We start from the raw sequence: 19,697 nt of genomic DNA on the forward strand, positions 1-19,697 counted from the left end.
AGCTATATGAAGTTTCCTTTGTACATAACACATACTTTTTCTTTTGCTATTTTTAAGATTCTCTCTTTGACTTTTGACATCTTAATTATAACGTGGGTTGGTGTGGATATCTCACTGGGCTTCCTGAACCTACATGTTTGTTTCCTTTCCCAGATTAGCAAAATTATCAGTCATTATTTCTTCTAAAAGTTTTATGTCACTTTCTTTTTATTCTCCTTCTAAGACCCCTATAATGTGGATGTTATTCTGCTTGATGATGTCCCATATGCTGCTTAAGCCATCTTTACTTTTTTAAATTCCTTTTTCTTTTTGCTGCTTTGAGGAGAGTTCTGTTGTTTTTGTCTTCTAGCTTGCTGATCCATTCTTCTGTTTCATCCAGTCTGCTGTTGAGCCCCTCAGTGTATTTTTCAGTTCAGTTATTATATTCTTCAGTTCTGTGACTTCTGTTTGGTACTTTCTTATATTTTCTATCTTGGCTTTGGAGTTTTCATCCATTCTTCTGAGTTCAGTGAACAGCTTTATGATCATTGCTTTGCTTTCATATTTTCACTTCCAATTTTACTTGTTTTCTCTCTCTCTTTTTTTTTAAATGGGTCTGACCAAAAGTTCATCAATTCTGTTAATTTTTTCAAGGAACCAGCTCCTGGTTTCATTCATCTCTTCTATTGTTTGTTTATTGTGTTCTCTATTTCATTTGTTTCTCCTTCAGTCTTTATTATTTTCTTTCTTCTATGGGCATTGGCCTTTGTTTGTTCTTCTTTTTCTAGCTCCTTCGGGTGGAAGAAAAGTTTGTTTTTTGGGATTTTTCTTGCTTCTTGATTGTAGGCCTGTATTACTATAACTCTTGGGCCCAGAAGTATAATCCCCAGTCATGAGATTCCCCCCAGCTCCAGACATTGGAGAGATGTACTTTTTTTTTTTTTTTTAAAGATTTTATTTATTTATTTGATAGAGAGAGATCACAAGTAGATGGAGAGGCAGGCAGAGAGAGAGAGAGAGAGGATGATGGAAGCAGGCTCCCTGCTGAGCAGAGAGCCCAATATGGGACTCGATCCCAGGACCCTGAGATCATGACCTGAGCCGAAGGCAGCGGCTTAACCCACTGAGCCACCCAGGCGCCCCGAGAGATGTACTTTTTGAGGGCCTTTTTTGCTCACTGGCTGTGGTGGGATTGCAGCTGAAGCTTGGGGGCTTGGAGTGCTTGCCCAGCTGGCTATGGCACTGCTTGCTTATTGATTTTGGTTAACACATTTTAGCATGCTGTTAAGTAATATGTATATAGTATCTTTTAAAATAACTTGTTGCTTATTTTTCTCTTATACCAGTCCATTGGAGTTATAGTTATTTTAATATTTATTGAACTTCAAAGCATCATTCTTTCTATTTTAAATCATTTAAAAGTTAGTGACATAATTTTAGCTTTAGCCTAAAAAGGAAAAAAAAAAAAAAAGTTAGATTTACCAGAGAATAAAAAGAGTTGATTGATAGTGTCCCAAATTGTCTCTGCCTAATTTCTTGCTGACTGCCCTTAGGTTTAACTCAAGCATTAAATGATCAGGGGCAGGACCACATTCATTACTGCTGCTTTGGAATTGCATGACTATAAAAAATTATCTGGCTAGTTTCCTGCTCAGTCTCTGGAACTCTCTTGCTCCATTCTTTGATGAAACTGATCTACCCACATTTACGAGTTTTTCAGTTTGGCTTATGTTATATGCCATATGGGAATTTGGCACAGGATCTTTGCACCATCTCGCATACATTAAGCCATAAATCATATGAAAGTAATAATGATGTCTTGGGAAGGATAGAAACAATGATGCCTATAATTTCCAAAGTGGGAAGCACATTCAATCCTTCTGCTATAGACAAATGTGATTCTGACTGTATGATCCTAGCATGTATTTGGTATGGTTAAGTGAAAAAGTCTAAAATATGCTTCAAGAGTTATGTAGAAAAAGCAGATAAACTTTTTCTTCCATCATTATTCATTAATGGCCAGTTAGGAAACTGAAAAATAAGGATATGCAAGGAAATTAGGGAAAAAAAACCCACAAACATCTGAGTCTAACTGATCTCCATCATATAGCACATCCAAAGGTGGTTATTTTAAATAAAATAATTGTTCTTTTGGTTTCTTTGGTTATGTAACTTTTGTATTTTTATTATACTTACTTTATTCATTTTAGCGTCATTCTTCTCTTAACATTTGGATTTGCTTGAAAAGGAAATACGATCTCTCAGTGTGATTATGGCAATATCAAACTTTAAAGGGGTGATTTTTGTTTCTAAAACTTAATAACTTCTTCCATCATTTTGCCAGTTGTATAGGCTCGTAGGATACAATTAGTTTTTCCTCTTCCTAATCCTTTCTGACAATTATTTGACCTGAATACTAATTGAATTTTTTGGATCTAGTTAAAATAATGATTGTTCATCTGGATCTAACTAGATCTATAAATCATAACTGGACAGTCACTTCAGAACTTGTAGTTCTAGTCGAGTACTCTTCAGCCTCCATTTTGTTCCTTATCAAATTTATTGCAAAGCAAAATGAGAGACGGTGTATAGTACTCCGCCCCCTCCTGCTATAGGCAGGACCTCTAGATGGACTCAGTCATCCTGGATCATGAAGCTGGCACTACATGCTTGATGATGGAAATGAATACAGAGAGGTTTTGTCCTGATGAAGTCATAAACAAGCTTCAGGGGACAGAGGAATGTCTATTCAAATAAAAAGCCTTTTCTGACCCTTTACATAACCATCCAGAGATGAACTTTAGAAGCCTATGAGGAACTCTGGTCACACCCTTTCATGGAATAATTCCATTGGGCCTTCTATATTAATATCTCATTCAGGGATTTCCAAACTCTGGGCCATGACCACTTTGTGTTTTGAAATCAATTTACTGGGTCATGAATGGACATTAAAGAATAGAATAGAAGATATAAGAATAAGGGCAGTTTAATGAAATAATACATTCATGTATGTATGTGTATGTATGCTGAATTTCAATATAAAATGTATTTTTTTGGTCATGGTCTGTTTGACAGACATTACAGATCAGATTTTGCCCATGTAAAATTTTATTAAGCCGCCTTTAAAGGAAAGCATAAGTCTCTCCATAAATGAATCATGAATTAGATTCTAAAACTGTATAAAATATGGCATAAATTTTTTATAATAAAAAAACTCTTTGAAAATCTCTAAGGAAGGTGTGATGTTGTAGACTGAAAGAATCACTCCATCACAGTCACTTTTTCCTTTGACTTTGTACCACATTTCTCCTCCTTACATCTGCTATAGGTAAACCAGTGGGTGGTTCATTCAAGGTGCTCAGTTGTACAAAATTATTTTTGTTTCCTGGAAGCACATCAACAATGACGAGATGCTCACACTGAGAGAGGCAAGCAGGAATTGAGTCTGACAGAGAGAAACAAGAGATAGATGTTTGTCTGAAGCTTATTTAGCTAATGGCAAATCACTTACCCTATTAAAGCAATTTTTTCTGCAATGCTTGATGAGATAGCACTGTATACTTTCTAACATAAGCACTTTATTTTCCAGATTAAACTATAAGTTTGAAGATAGATTCTGTACTTTAATTCATAGCACTTACTGGCCACATTGCGCTTTGAATGTGACATAAATAGTATGGATAAATAAAATCCATAAAAAGATCATAGCAAATAAATAAGATTTAATGTTCTTAGTAGTTGTTATAATATATGAGATGTGATTTAAAACATACATATATTTGCAGTACATTTTGCCACATTTGCAGTGCTGTTTGTATACTCTTCTTCTTTCTTGATTTTAAGAGGGTATTAGTGGTCTAGTGATACACTGGGAAATCCTTGTTGTATTCATTCTACACTAACTGAGTTTTCACAGTCTAAGATACCTAAGTACTACTCTTTAAACCTTTAATTTGAGCTGTTGTAATTTTGAGATAAATACTTGACTTGGTGTTTACTTACTGCCAAATCAGTGATTCCCCTTTATTCTTGGATGTTAATAGAGAAACCTCCCTCCAAGCTTTATTCTACTCCCTCCACTCTCCCCACCCCCAGATATTAACTTAAGAGTCACTGACTAGAGACCGTACCTCCTACTGTTTGCTAGAACCAAATCATTGCTCATTGCCCTTCAGAGCTTCCTTCATCTGTGCTCCTCTGGGAACAGGGCCTCGACTCCTAAACCTCTGGCCTCCAAGTCTTGTCTCTGCCTTGAAGCTTCAGACTAATGCTTACCTCCTGAGCTCACCTTAAGTGGGATATCAGCTTTATTCTCTGCTGTGCTTTTTACAGCCTAGCCCAGCCCAGTCCAGTCCAGGGTTTTGAACTTCTTTCACTTAACCTGCCTAATCAAGTGTACATCCCTAACCCTCTTAAAACCTCAAAGCTGGAAATATTGAAAAAGAGAAAGATGACATTTTTTGGATTATTTTATTTTATTTTATTTTTAAGATTTTATTCATTTATTTGATAGAGAGAGACATCGCAAGAGAGGAAACATAAGCAGGGGGAATGGGAGAAGAAGAAGCAGGTTCCCCACTGAGCAGGGAGCCTGATGCAGGGCTCCATCCCAGGACCCCAGGATCATGACCTGATCTGAAGGCAGCCAAAGGCAGATGCTTAATGACTGAGCCACCTAGGCACCCCTTTTTTTGCTATTTTTTCAATTTGGTTAACATTTTTTTCCTTTTTTTTTGTAGTAGATATCTTAAGAAAATAAAATATCAAAAACACACATGAATGCATGGGTACTTAGTTATGCAACTTAGGTCATGATCCCTAACAGCACCTACCTTCCCTGGTCCCCCGCAATTCTAGTTCACTCCTCTGTGTATACTTTTTGGGGTTTTCTTAAATATATTAAATCTGTACACATTATGTCTACAAATTGATAATTATGACCACATTTACTACTATATCCGAAGGCTGGTGGTCCTCATAATTAGAGGTTATTTTGTACAGAGTAAAATATAATTGTTATCCTCAGTATAATGCCTTTGACATATTTTCTCACTGTTTATAATGGGTTAGAGTGTGGAAGATTAGAAATGAGAAAGTGAGAGCTGTGTTTGGGTAGCAGAATTGGAAAGATAGTCTAGGAACAGGGAAAACCAACTACTGGAAACAGATTCCACAGTGTTCGGTAAGACGTGAATTTTTCAAGTGCAATGCATACCAGCCATCTCCTTCATCTCCTTAGTCAGATTTTCAGTAACTTACACATGTCACACTGTTGTCTTTGTATAAGAGAACATTCTTCTGGATAGAGCTTGGAGAAAAGCACAAGGTTTTAGCTGCCCATCTGGGAGATAAGTATATTTAAATGTAAGTGGTATTAGGACATAGATGTCATCTGGAACTTCTTTGCCTTAACAGGACTTGGAGAGTTTTTCAGGTAGGTCCATATAAAGCTACTCATTTTTTGTTAACTATTACTATTTTGAGCAATACTTCAGTGAACATTCTTTTACATGAAACTTTATATGTATATCAAGAGCATTAGTGCAAATAGATCTTAGTTATGAAATATATGAATAGTAATAGCTTTCTTTAAAGTTTTTCTTTAATAGAATAGTAAGTTTTGCTCCTGCCCAACTGCCTTCTGAAAAAACTCTTCCACTTAGCAGTGATTCAAATGCCCCTTTAGCTGTACAGTCAACGTTTGATTTTGTCACGGTTTTCTTTTCAGTCTGAGAATGGAACAGTGATATTTCATTGCATTTAAGCAATGGTTAGTGAAGTTGTATTCTTTTTATAATTTTATGTTCCATTCACATTACTTTTTAGAAATGCTTATAGGTTTCTCTTCATCCACTTTTTTATTGGACCATTTGGCTATTTTCTCATTGGTTTCTAGGAGCTCTATAGGTATGAATGTTAATCCTTTGCTATTTTTGTTTCTAATATTTGTCTCCATCTATCAACTTGCATCATTTGAATAAAGAAGTTTTACATTTTTATGTTTTGAAGTATGACACAGGTTAATGAGTTTTATGGCTTCTGAGTATAGACAGCTTCTGAGTTTTAGGTTTTACTCAGAAAACTTTCTTATTCCAACACTACACAAGCATTTATCAATGCCTTTAAAAGTTATATTAGTTTCCTTTTATTACTGTTTTAATCCACGAAGAAATTGTTTTTAGGTATGGAATGAGATCCTGACTTATTTTATTTATTATTTTCAAAGATTTATTTATTTGAGAGAGAGAGAGAGAGAGCCATCCAGGGGAGAGGCAGAGAGAGAGAAAGAGAGAGAATAAAGAATAAATCAAGCTTCTGCTCAACACAGAGCCTGATGTGGGGCTTGATTTCACACCTCTGAGATCACGGCCTGAGCTGAAATCAAGAGTCAACTGCCAAAGCAACTGAGCCACCCAGGCACCCCTGAGATCCTGAGTTATAACCACTACTCTTATATTATTCTCTAGTGAATTTTTAAATGATATAAAAATTTGGATTGTAGGTAGTATAAATTTGGAAGGTAAGTTAAATGGAAAGCCGTATATTTTTGAAAAATAGATACTCTTTTCATATAACAATTTGTACCACAAATCAAAACCACAATAAAATACCATTTCAAACCTATCAGAATGGCTAGTATCAAAAAGACAAGACACATGTTGGTGAAGATGTGGAGAAAAGGGACCCCTTGGGCACTGTTGATGGAAGTGTAAATTGGTGCAACCACTATGGAAAACAGTATAGGAGCTCTCAAAAATTATTAAAAATGGAAATACTATATGATCCAGTAATTTCACTACTATTTACTGAACGATTACAAAAACACTAATTCAAAAAGATGTATGTGCCCCTCTTATTTACAGAAGCCAAGATAATTGAAGCAACCCAAGTGTACATCGATAGATGAATGGATAAATTAGATGTGGTATATGCACAATGGAATATTATTCAGCCATAAAAAAGAATGAGATCTTGCCATTTGTGACAACATGAGTAGACCTAGAGGGTATTATGCTAAGTGAAATAAGTCAGGCAGAGAAAGACAAATACCATATGATTTCACTTATATGTGGAATGTGAAAAACAAGACAAATGAACAAAAAGTTTGTATTATACCAGCAAATGTCATAAATCTGAATCAATGAAAACTAAAAATGTACAAATGAGGACTGTATGTTATAATTAAAATATGCTGAAGTACACTATTTTCAGTAGAGAATAGATTTTGAATCTAATATCTCATCTTGGATGTTTTATATTTAAAATTAGAAACTGAGTCTAAACTGTATTTTTTTAAATTTAGTTTATATCTGTATTAGGTTGAAAAATAGATTAGTTTTTATGAAGGTTTCATTGAGAATATGTCCTCTGATGATGTGACACTTAGATAATTGGATGGAACACACAAACACACAAACATATCACATACACATACACACACACACACACACATTTTAGCACCTGTCTGTTTATCTATCTATCTTGTCTGGCCAACTATTTGAATCCCATTTTTTAAATAATTATTTTTATTAACATATAATGTATTATTTGCCCCAGGGGTACAGGTTTGTGAATTGTCAGGCTTACACACTTCGCAGCACCCACCATATCACATGCCTAGCAAGAGCACTACTGGGTATTTATCCTGAAGATACAAATGTAGGAATCTGAAGGGGCATGTGCTCCTGAATGTTTATACCAGCAATGTCCACAATAGCCAAACTATGGAAAGAGCCTAGTTGTCCATCAACAGATGAATGGATAAAGAAGATGTGTAGGAGATACATACAATGGGATACTATGCAGCCATCAAAAGAAATGAAATCTTGCCATTTGCAGCGACGTGGATGGAACTAGAGAGTATTATGCTGAGTGAAATAAGTCAATCAGAGAAAGACAATTATCATATGACCTCCCTTGATATGAAGAATTTGAGAGGCAGAGTTGGGTGTTAGGGGGGTAGGGAAGGAAAAAATGAAACAAGATGGGATCGGGAGGGAGACAACCATAAGAGACCCTTAATCTCAGGGAGGGGTATGTGGAGAGAATCCTATTTTTATCTTATTGTTAGTTTTTATCCTATTTTTACTATTATTTTCCTATTACATGTTAATGAAAACTTTTTTACCCAACAACTGGTATTAATTTTTAGAGAGTATAATTTTATATAAGATTAGAATCCTGTAAAATCCAAAATCCATTGTTGTTTGTCTGTTTGTACTTTAGGTATCTGCACTTGTTTATTTTTGGGTGGCACATAAAGTTCATGGCAGAATTACTGGTTTATTTAGCCATCTTGCACAGCAAACGAGTTACCCACTAGAGGAGCTGGTATAATTGCTGTGAGTTGTTCCATATGAGTTATAAAAATTAGAATGCCTACTTCTATTCAGAAAGTTCTGCTTTACAATTCCTGTGGTATGCCCGACAGCCATATTTTCATGAATGAAGCTGCAGGTGTCTGGTTATTACAACCGTTTGTGAAGGGATATGGTTGCTGTTTCCATATATTCAAAGAGCTTCCTTGTGGGAAAGAGAGTAAACTTGTTCTGTATGACTCTGGGCTACCTGTAATAAATAGTGGCCATTGCAGAGGCAGAACTTTTAAATTAATGGTCAAGTCAGCTAGCCTAAAGGGTCATGTATTTGAAGCAGTATTTGTTAGAAATGTCCTTGGTTAGAAATATGAGATGCCATGTTTTAGCAGTGTTGTAGGGGGGAGAACTCCCTGAGTGGTAGTCTGAATTGCTGTCCTCCAAGGAAGACTTCTACAAGTCTGTGATTATTCCTTCTTTTAGCAAATTCCCTTTGCCCTGATCAGGGTATAAACTTGAGGCTTTAGTAGTTGGCTCCATGGAGTTATGGCTTTGTACTAATGGAATTGTGGCTTTTCAAGCAGAGGAAAGGTTGGGCTTGGTCATGAAAGGCTATACTTCTGTAAGAGCATAACCTCTGTTTTATAATCTTAACTTATCTGTGTGAAATGAGCTACCTTTTCCTGCGCTGAGCTGCTTTTTTTTGATATCTCTCTAGTTTCCATTCATTTTTGCGAGGACGAGGCCCTTTAAGGAAGCCAGTTATAAAGCTGACAGTAAAAATTTAATCCACGGACCTTGTAAACAGCCAGATGACACACATTTTATGCAGCTTTAGGTTTATTATGTGACCCAGTGGGATCGTAATATGCTTATGATACGCAGACTTGAGACTTCAATAACAAAACTCTTTTTTTTTTTTTTTAAGAAGAAAGAATAGTTCTGACACATGTATCTCAGGAATATTTTATACAAATTTATTTTATCTCTGTTATTTCCCCTGAATTTTAAGATAGTTTCTTGCTTTGTACATGACTCAAAGAAGAAATAGCATTACCAATAATACTGTTACTACAGAGCAATATATATTGGTGTGAGTCCAGGTTATAATTTTTAATTGTGAATGGGCCCAAGACAATTTTATTCTGTTCTCATGAAATTAATATTTGGTTTATACAGCTAGAAATGTGCTAATTTGGTGATGATTGTATAAAAATTATGTTGAAAACCTGAAGCATTCTTGAGACATTTTATTAGGTGTTATAAATAGTGGAACACATTTTCTTATGTGTTTTCTACATCTGCAACAACAATCAGACTTGGTGTGTAAAAAAATGTATGATATGGTACATAATAAGATATATGTACAGTTCATGGGCAAGTTCATTTGTTATGTCATCAGTGACTTGGCATTTAAGTGGGGGAAGGATAATGTAATTAATAAGTCAGTGAAAAGTTTGGTACCCTTTAGTGATGAAAAATGGAAGCATAAGCAGCCTTTAAAAAGTTGAATTTTATCTGGTACTTGTAAAGAATATTATGCTGAGATTTTGACAGGTCATGCCATCACAACTCTGTTGGTGGTTTGGCATCTTTGACAAAAATATTTATTCACCTGGCTGTGCACTAACGGCTTAACTATGTAAAATAGCTCTTGACTTCAGGCCATATCTAGATGTTGTGGCTTCGATTTGGTTAACAGGGGTGTGAGCCTTCATGCTATCCCAAGTTATTTCATCATCAAGCTGCTAAATCATAGCCACATGTCGTATTGACCTAGATTTGGAAAAAGGGAAAGAATTGGTTAGGGCGGAATATCATACTTTTGGAAGACTAAAGCAACCCTTTGTTCCAATATGGATGCTCTAAAGACAAAAGCTTCTTTCTTTTTGTAATAATATTATCTACCCTTTGTAGAAAACTAAATATCAAAGAAAGGTATAAAGAAGAAAGCAAAACTCCATCAAATACCACTCTCTGCTTTACTATGAAAACCCTCCTCAGTGTTTCATAGGACATCTTCCCACACCCCATTCTACGCTTGTATATGTTTGCGGCCTGTGGTATTCTACCTATAATGGTTTGCATTGTTCTTTTGACACTCAAAATATGTTCTAGTGGGTTTTCCATATCAAAATAAATATACAGTAGCCACTCAAATTTAGTTAACCAGGTTTATATCTGTCAGTAAGCATTTAGCTGTTTTTTTTTTTTAAAGTTTTTGTTTATGTAAATAATTGCCAGATCTATGTCTGCCAAGGGAGTTGGTTAGTCAAAGACTGGGTCTGTTTGTCATTTTGGGTCAATAGAGCCACACTGCCACTCAGAAAATGTATGTTCCCGGTTACAAGAGATGAGATTGCTCGACTTTTCCCTTTTGTCAACAATGAGTAATAACCATTCTCCTTACCTCTGCCAATCTGATATACCACAGAGAGTTGTTTGTGTTCTTTTTAACTTTCATTCTCTCATATTTATGGGTTTAAATACTGAAACTATATAATTTTTTTTAAGATTTTATTTATTTGACACAGAGAGAGATCACAAGTAGGCAGGCAGAGAGAGAGGAGGAAGCAGGCTTGCTGCTGAGCAGAGAGCCCAATGTGGGGCTCGATCCCAGGACCCTGGGATCATGACCTGAGCCAAAGGCAGAGGCTTAACCCACTGAGCCAGCCAGGTGCCCCAAAACTATATAGTCTGACATCGCCAAATGTTCTACCCTATGATGCAGACTTGAAATGGTCCACTGTCTACTAGTCTTCTTTGACTAGTCATTTGAACCCACCCCAAACTGAACCCCTTATCTTTCAGCAAACCTGTTTCTTGCTTGCTCTTCTGGTGGCTGATCCATCCTACCATCGCTCTGGTCACAATCTTAGATCTTCTTTCCTGTGCCTCATGCTTCAGATTCAAGTCTCTCCATAAAAACCTGTTAGCTTTCATCATATATCTGGAAATCTACCACTTCTTTGTACATTGGTAGCTACCACTCTGATGGAGGACTTGATTATCTCTTGTTTGGTTTCTTGCTGTTGCTTCTCTGGGTTCTCCGCTTTCCCGTGTCCCCGTCTCTCCTGTTCTCGGCACACCCACCTTAGCATCCTATGAAATGCCATCGGTTCAAGACTCATTTGAGATTTTTTATCTCTTCCAGTAAAAAACAAAATTCCTGCAGTGCCTGACCAGATCCTACATGATTTGCTTCTCCTTCTTTTCCCATGTTTTTCCAGCCTCATCTCCCCACTTCTGTGCTTCTTCCTCTCACTCCACCACACTGGCCTCCATGGTGTTTCCTGCCCAGAGGCCTCAGAGGAAGACATGCCCTTGTTCCCTCACTTCCATCAGTTCTTCTCTCGAGTCACCTTCTCAGCTAGAATTTCTGCTTAAATTGCTACCCCTTTCTTTGAAACTTTTGCTATCCCCTTTCCCTTCTTCATTTTTCTCTATAGCATGTACTTCATGTTTTATGGTTTGTTCATTGTCTTTTTCTCCTTGCCAGTGGGAGAGCTCCGTGATAGCTAGGACTTAGTCCTCTGTTTTTACTGCTGTCTCTCCCGTGTGTAAAACAGGACTGACATATAGGGCATGAGGTGCATAGCATGGCCTGGGCACAAAATAAGTAATGAAGGAGATTGCAAGAGTGTTACTTGGAGGAATCTTTTTGCCTTTTTTTTTTTTTGAGTTTTCATCTTTTCCTGTAAATGTGCCATAACTCTTTATATTAGCAGCTTAAAATTTTTATTTCATATTGCAAATATTCTTTGCCACCAAACATTTTTGCCTTATAATTTTAAATTTAATGCCTTCTCTCATCTGCATATTTGAGCTTCTGCCATGCTTAGAAAGCCTTTTCCTGCTCAAAATGTATTTAACAATTCACTCATGTTTTCTTCTAGTATATTGAGGATTTCTTCTTCACATTTGAAAAAAAAAAAGCTGAATCGAAATGGGATTTATTGAAAGGGGTGAATGAATAATAGATCCAGTTTAATTTTTTCCTAAATATCTATACAGTTGCCTCAAAACCATTTACCAAACTGTCCACTGTTGTTCTATCAATTTGAAATGCCGTGTTTTGCTATATTAAGTGTCCATATATTTTATGTAGTGAAAGAAACTTACTCTTTGTTCTATTTTTTCCCAGTTATCATGTTCATTTATAAGGCTAAATAACACACTTGAATACGTGTAATTTTTCCCAAGTTTTTAAATATTTGCTCCCCTCATCCTTTCTCTATATTTTTTACAACTGAAAACAGACATGGTAATCCCTTTCCACCAACATTATGTTAATAGGTAATATGTACATCTTGAATATTACAGTGTACATTAAACTAAGAAAATTTTTAAATCTTTATGCTATGAATAAAGTGCTTTATTTATTCCCTTTATTTTTATGCCACATATATCATTAAAAACTAATGAATTATATGATGTGCTTTATTATCATAAGAGAATATAGTTCAATTTTTGGTTTTTAGAATTTATCTTGCCATCCATGGTAGAATAAGATTTTATATACTGACTTGTGCCAAACAGGTTAATACAATGTGTGATTAAAGAAACAGGAGAAGTGAATAAGCATACTGTTTTATTGTTTGCTTTGTTTTCATTCCTGGTTTTCTGTTGTTTATTGTTTCTCAGTGTATTTCTGTTTGTTCCGTGTTTAAAGGTACTTGCTTCGTCTACATTGTTTGATCTCTGGCAAGTTATTGAAACTCTTTGAGTTACTGTAAAATGGGGACAGTAATAGTATACTGTCCATCAAATTAATGTTAGAATTAAGTGAAAAAATTCATGTAAAGTGTTGAGTGTAGCAATGACACAAAATAAATACTTAATGAATGTTACTTGATTTAAGTATGAGTAAATGTTCTAGTTTAATTTAGGGGGTAAATGGTATCTAGGACTAAAAATTATTGGAACTTATTCAGTGATGTTGAGGGGAGAAGGTAGAAACTGTCTCCTTTTACCAGTTTCCTTTGATTATTTTGAAAGTGTTGTACTACCATAGTGAAAGCCTGTCCAATAAGAACAAAGGTTTAGTCTTCAGAGAAATTATAAATCATTTTACTCTGTAGTGTAAATCCTGAGAAATTTGGATATATTCAGATTAGCATTTTGAGATTAGAGGAACAATTTCCTTTATTATTTATCAAATATATAATTAATGTGATAATTTAAAAATAGAGTTGTTTTTCTCCTGTGAACATAGTGTATTTGTGTTTACGATTTTATGGTAAAAGAACGTCACCAGAAGAAACAAAATATTGTCTACCTTCCCCTTCCTCTCCCGCATCATGAATACAAGTTCCAATTATTGTCATGACTAGATGATTCTAGACCCTCCTGACTCAGTTTCTTTCATCTGCAGACACATTCTGAAGAGAGACCATTCCAATGTGAGGAATGTAAAGCTTTGTTCCGAACCCCATTTTCTTTGCAGAGACACCTGCTCATACATAACAGTAAGTCACAATACAAGCAGTTGAGGGCAAATTGAATTATCTCAAACTGCATTCTTATAACTCTTGAGAATGTTGGCGTCATAAAAGTGGACCTGTATATAGTTACATGATCTACTTTTGAACGTAAAAAGGGCTGGTAATTCTGCCTTTCTCCTTTTCTTCCTTTATTCTCCCACATAAAGATAAATTGTCTTATGAGAGATTTTATTTTATATCTTTTCTTTCTTTTATATCTTTTCTGTATATCTTTACTTTCCACTATTTAAGGTTTTTATATAAAATCTTATCTTATGTTCAGTAAAGTATCTTTGAAATTTGTCTGAAATAGACATTTTTGTTCCTTTTAAGTATAATGGTTAAAATATGCAGATGTCTGTCATGATTTTATTAGCTCACAGACTTTTCAAGTTGGAAAGGATCAGAGTGCACATCTAATTTAACCTGTTAATATGAGGGGAGTAGAGAAAATGCAGACCCAGAGAAACATGGTGACATATGCAGGGTTCTAGCTCTGGAGACAGCATCAAGATTCAGTCAGGTGCTTTCTCTTCTTAATATATGCTGCATCTGACTTCTTCATTTGGCAGGAGCTCTTCTTTTTCTTTTGGGAGAAGTTATACACATACATACCATGCAAAGAGCTATTTTTAGAACAACACCTTATACCCACATTACTGAAAGGACACTTTATATTATGTTATTTCAGAGAAAATGCTATTACTAAGCTGAGTTTTAAAGTGAGTTCTGTGTTCAGATATGGAAATAACCAGACATTTGTTATATTACTGTATCTAAGAGTAAAGAAAAATGGCATAATGTAGGGAATATTTGTATTGTTTGCTTTTGAGTTTTTTAATTTGTGGAACATCTTCTGAAACAAAGTTAATACTGCTGATTAAATTTTTAATATTTCTCAGGAAAGTAAAACAATTAATCAGTTATGACAACAGTACAGATAAGACAGTATCTTGGAAGAAATTTTCTCTGGTCAAGTAGAAGTGTCTACAGTTCAAAATGCCAAAGATAGTAAAGTTTTATTTTTTTTAAAATTAAATTAAATTTAATTTTTTCATCAGTGTTCCAAAATGCATTGTTTATGTACCACACCCAGTGCTCCATGTAATCTGTGCCCTCCTTAATACCCACCACCAGGCTCACCCAACCCCCCACTCCTTCCCTTCCAAAACCTTCAGTTTGTTTCTCAGAGTCCACAGTCTCTCATGGTTTGTCTCCCCTGCTCCGATTTCTCCCAACTCACTTCTCCTCTCCATCTCCCAATGTCCTCTGTGTTATTCCATATGCTTCACAAGTAAGTGAAACCATATGATAATTGGCTTTCTCTGCTTGACTTATTTCACTCAGCATAGTAAAGTTTTTGAAAATACTAAGTGGTAAGACATGACGAAATGCCTCTTTTCTACAGAAAAGATAATGTTAAGGTCCGTGCCACTCTGCCTTTGACCTTACAGCTCTGGAGAATTGGTCCACACAACTTTCTCTTTCTTTATTAAGGACAGCCATGCATTTAAGAAATAAAATTTAGGGTGCCTGGGTGGCTCAGTTGATTAAGCTGCTGCCTTTGGCCCAGGTCATGATCCCAGGGTCCTGGGATCAAGTACTACACTGGGGCTCCTTGCTCAGCAGGGAGCCTGCTTCACCCTCTCTTCCCACTCGTGCTCTCCCTTGCTATCTCTGTCTCTCTCTCAAATAAATGAATAAATCTTAAAAAAAAAAAAAAAGAAAAGAAAATTTGCCCTGTAACAACAGTAATTTCCATCCCGTCACACTGTCATTTGATTAAGAAAAAAAATCATTATGGGATGAACGGATTTTTGAGTAGGAATTGGGGTGAGTGAACCTCATTCATACTATTAAGACTTCTGTGGCCAAATTTGTCCTGTATTCTCAGGAAATTTTTGTTTGGATAGATGAAAATTAGTTTCAATAACAACAAGGAATTTTTATTATAAGGAACCTACTGATTTTGATTTCTGCTGATTGGTTCCCATACACTTGAGGCAGAGGATTGAAGCAGCGGTGTGGACTGTGTTTGCACATTCTGTATTTAATATAATGTTGGTCAGCATATTAATAATAGGCTTTATGAAGCTGCACTGACATTTGGCTGGAAAGTCAGCTTTGTAGTTGACTGAGCAAGTGGTTTATTGAAGGTAAAATTAAACATCAGATAAGGCAAATGAGCTAAAAGGATGGGAAAAACCAGAAGGAGACAGAGTAAGACAAAATACTAGATGTTATCTTACACAGTATGAAAATGAAAACCTATTTAACTTCAAAACATGCAGGCTGTTTTAGAAACTTTTAACAGCATTCTGGCTCAAAATATGAAGAATAACGTCATAATTATTTTGGAAATTATTGCTATTTTCTAACATATGGAAAACCAAAAGGCAGGTTACTAGCTTGCTTCTTGGTTTTAAGATAGGAAAGATCCTATCTTTAATCCTATGTTTATTTCTTTAAGGCAAAGAAATCTGATAACATCAGATAAAATCTCTTCAGACTTAAAAAGTTCTGATAAGCTTAAAACAAAGAAATCTGGAATTAAAATTTGAAAGAAGAAAGGTAAGGACTCCCTTGGTATAGCTTGATGAGGTCTTTGTATAGGAATCAATATTTTGATTTATGTGATAGTTTAATGGAAATGCTTTAATAGGAGAAATCTTGGAGAACTACTGTTTTGTTTTTTATTTACTTAATTGTAAACATTTACTCATTTATTTTGAGAGGAGGACAGGGAGAGGCAGAAGGAGAAGGAGAGGGAGGGAATCCTAAGCAGACACCCCACTGAGCACAGAGCTCTAAGACACAGGACTGGACCCAGTGACCCTGAGATCATGACCTGAGCTGAAACTAAGAGTCTGAAGCTTAACCTACTAGGCCATGCAGGCCACCCTTGTTTTTGTTTTTTAGTTGTTCCTGAGTTGCTTTGCTTTATTTATGATGTTGTGTCATTGCTCATTTCTTTTACTATTATTGGTTATATATTTTATACAAATGAGGTATTTAAATCTAAAATGATATATAAAGACAAATTAGATTATAGTGACAGTACCCAGCAACAAAAATGCACAAAGGCAACATATAAACATAGCTTTGAGAATCTACACAATTCTTGCATGGTTTGGATGTAACTTTGTTCCAAGCATCAGATTCCATCAGGACTCTCCAATATTTTAAGTTAAAGGGCCATAATTCTGTTTGAAAAGCGTCATTTTTCTTTTTCTTTTTTTTTCTTTTTCACCTCTTTTTGTCCTTCCTTCCTTAAATTTGGTATGAAGAAATAGTAGGATCTTCACATTTCTAAGTCTGTACTGGTTATAATGGAGGGAAGTAGGAAGAGTTTGGTCGAAATTGAGGTAATCTATTTCAATGTAGAAAGTTATCTTTTGTCTCATAGTGAATATAATATGTAAATCTGTACTAATATAATTGTTTTTTAAAAGGGGAAGATATATTCAAATACTAGTCTGTCTTACTTACATAATCATGTACTTCCATGCATATGCAAGTTTAAAAAATACCATACCATACATCCCGAAACAGAGTTTGTGGAGTTGCTTTCCCTGTGGGCGGAGGCTATAAAATGAGAACAAGGTGAATAGCCTCACAGGTATCCAGGGGCTCTAGGGTAGAAAAGGATAGTTGCCCCAATCCAGCTGCCTTTCTGAGAGGCGACCCCCCCAACCTGTCTGGTGAGAGCCTGGAAGGTAATTAAATTAATTAGCAGACCAAGGACCATGTTAGGGAGCCTCTAGCCCAAATTCCTGAGATAGTGCTGAGGAAGGAAGGGGTGTTATAGCCCTCTCCTGTCTTAGCAGGGGTCTGGCTCTGACCCATTTTGTGTGCCTGCAGGGGCTTCCCTCCCCACATCGCTACCCAGGACCCTATTCTGCCCTGTCCCTTAAAGGCCATAAGGGCTGTGGTGGGAGTGAGGGGAGTTTAGGAGGGGCCCCACAGGCCACTTACTCTGCTTGACAGAAGCCTTTTGTCACCATGAGAATCTACTTCGACCCTGAGCCCCTGCCCGAGAAAGACCGACTACTTCTAAAGAAAGTTCATGGTTCCTTTAGAAAGTCAGCTGATTGAGTCTCCGCCTTTTCCAGTTAAAGAGTCTGAGAGTATAAGAGGGTTCAAGCACTTCCTGCTGGTCACACAATGAATGAGCAAATGTGGAATTGAAAGATGTGAAAAATTACCTTTTCTGGCTATGATAAATTGTTAGTAATAAGACTAAATTTTTGGAGAAAAGAACACTGTATCTGGTACCCATGAGGGGGAGGGATCATCATTCGGCTCTTGCATCTGATCTTTCTCTTATTTCATGTTTTCATTTCTAAGGCGAGAGGACTTTCAAGTGCCATCACTGTGATGCTACCTTTAAAAGGAAGGATACCTTAAATGTGCACGTCCAGGTGGTCCATGAAAGACACAAGAAATACAGATGCGAACTCTGTAATAAGGCATTTGTTACACCTTCAGTGCTTAGAAGTCATAAGAAAGTAAGTAGAAGCCTTCTGTGAGTTTGAATGAATTACACACTTCAAGAGTATGGGCATGCATGCTAGTTACAATGTGATAATCAATTTTATATTAATTAATCAACATATTTCCTCCAAATGACAAGGGGTGCATGGTTTATATGAGCTCTTCAGAAAATGTTCTGTTTACTTTTTCAGAAGAGGTGTATCATTCGGATGAAGGTGAACCTAGATTGAGGTGTGATTTCTTCACCACAGCACTGAGCTATGGTGATAGATGGGTCGTACAAAGTATTTGATGAGTGAAAGCTTGTTAGTTTTTGTATGTTTATGAATTAATGTAGGTTTTTACTTAAAAAATGATCAGTGCCTTAATTTTATTTTTCGGAGCTAATTCAGGTGTTTATTGACAAGTTACTAGATTGAGCTCTTTTCTAGGATTGGAACTGTTCTTCATCTTGCATCTCTAGGCCTAGAGAAGTTCTGGTACAGAAGAGGGACTTGATAAGTATTTGCTTAACTCAAATAAAATGAGGTTCTTACAGTGATTTGGAGGTTATCTTTTTCATGTTATGTTAATTAAGCAAGTCAAGAGGTTATTTTTATTTGATTTGTAAGTACATTTTAAGGGTATTTTCAAAAATAGCAATGTTCATATGTAACAAACACCATTATAGATTTTAATGTTGACTTTAGAAATGAGTATGAAGTGTCATAGATGCGGCTATTTAGTGTGCACTGCTAAGCGAATGTGAGCAAGTGACTCGTATTTCAGTGTGAATTTTATTTTGGTACCTGTCTTTAGTGTGGCTGTGTCAAAGGACTGAATTGTTCATTACCTGTTTCTTTAATGTTCAGTAATAATATTGTCTCCTCTTTTCAAATTTCTGGAGAGGATAGTCTTTCACCTTGCTTTGCTTGAATTATTTTTTTGTATGAATTTAATAAATTTGTGTCTTGTTGAATCAACCTGGGAAAAAATAGTGAGTTTTCAAGAGAGATAATAGTTGTTTGTCCACAATCACAGATTGTCGTGACAGAGCATTGTTTGTGTTTGTCTCATACATTTACCAATATTGTCATAGTGATCTGTTTCCATGCTTTCTTATCTATATTTAAGATATTTTAGTGTTATACCTTAAGTGTTAACCAAATTCCATACCTAATAATAAGATATATTTTCGAATTAAACCTAAGAAGCATTTTAATTCTTTTCACTATTGTTGACTGAATGTAGTTTGCTTTGAAAGTTGTACCACTGACAAGTCAGGTCATGTAAGTGAGCAATGAAATACTTATGTAGCAGCAAAAGAAATTCTGTGGATTTTATAAAGATACAATAAATAAATTGGTAGTTGCCTCTTTGGAATAATCCAATGTTTTAATAATAGATGTACACAATTTCTAAGCAACCGTACACTAGTCAAGAAAGA

The 19,697-nt window shown here is 35.7% G+C and overlaps 1 protein-coding gene across 4 annotated transcripts in view; it reads left to right on the forward strand.

Moving 5' to 3' along the window:
- PRDM5 (PR/SET domain 5) overlaps positions 1 to 19,697 on the forward strand; it is a 218,565-nt gene that overhangs the window by 126,411 nt on the left and 72,457 nt on the right. For all 4 annotated transcript variants that reach the window (XM_044224094.1, XM_044224091.1, XM_044224092.1 and 1 more), the window contains 2 exons: positions 13,669 to 13,762; positions 18,125 to 18,285. In XM_044224094.1, the coding sequence (XP_044080029.1) occupies positions 13,669 to 13,762; positions 18,125 to 18,285 (255 nt within the window). The remainder of the gene's footprint in view (positions 1 to 13,668; positions 13,763 to 18,124; positions 18,286 to 19,697) is intronic.

The sequence above is a fragment of the Neovison vison genome, chromosome 11 (genome assembly GCF_020171115.1).
Source record: "Neovison vison isolate M4711 chromosome 11, ASM_NN_V1, whole genome shotgun sequence".
In the NCBI taxonomy this organism is placed as follows: Eukaryota; Metazoa; Chordata; class Mammalia; order Carnivora; family Mustelidae; genus Neogale; species Neogale vison.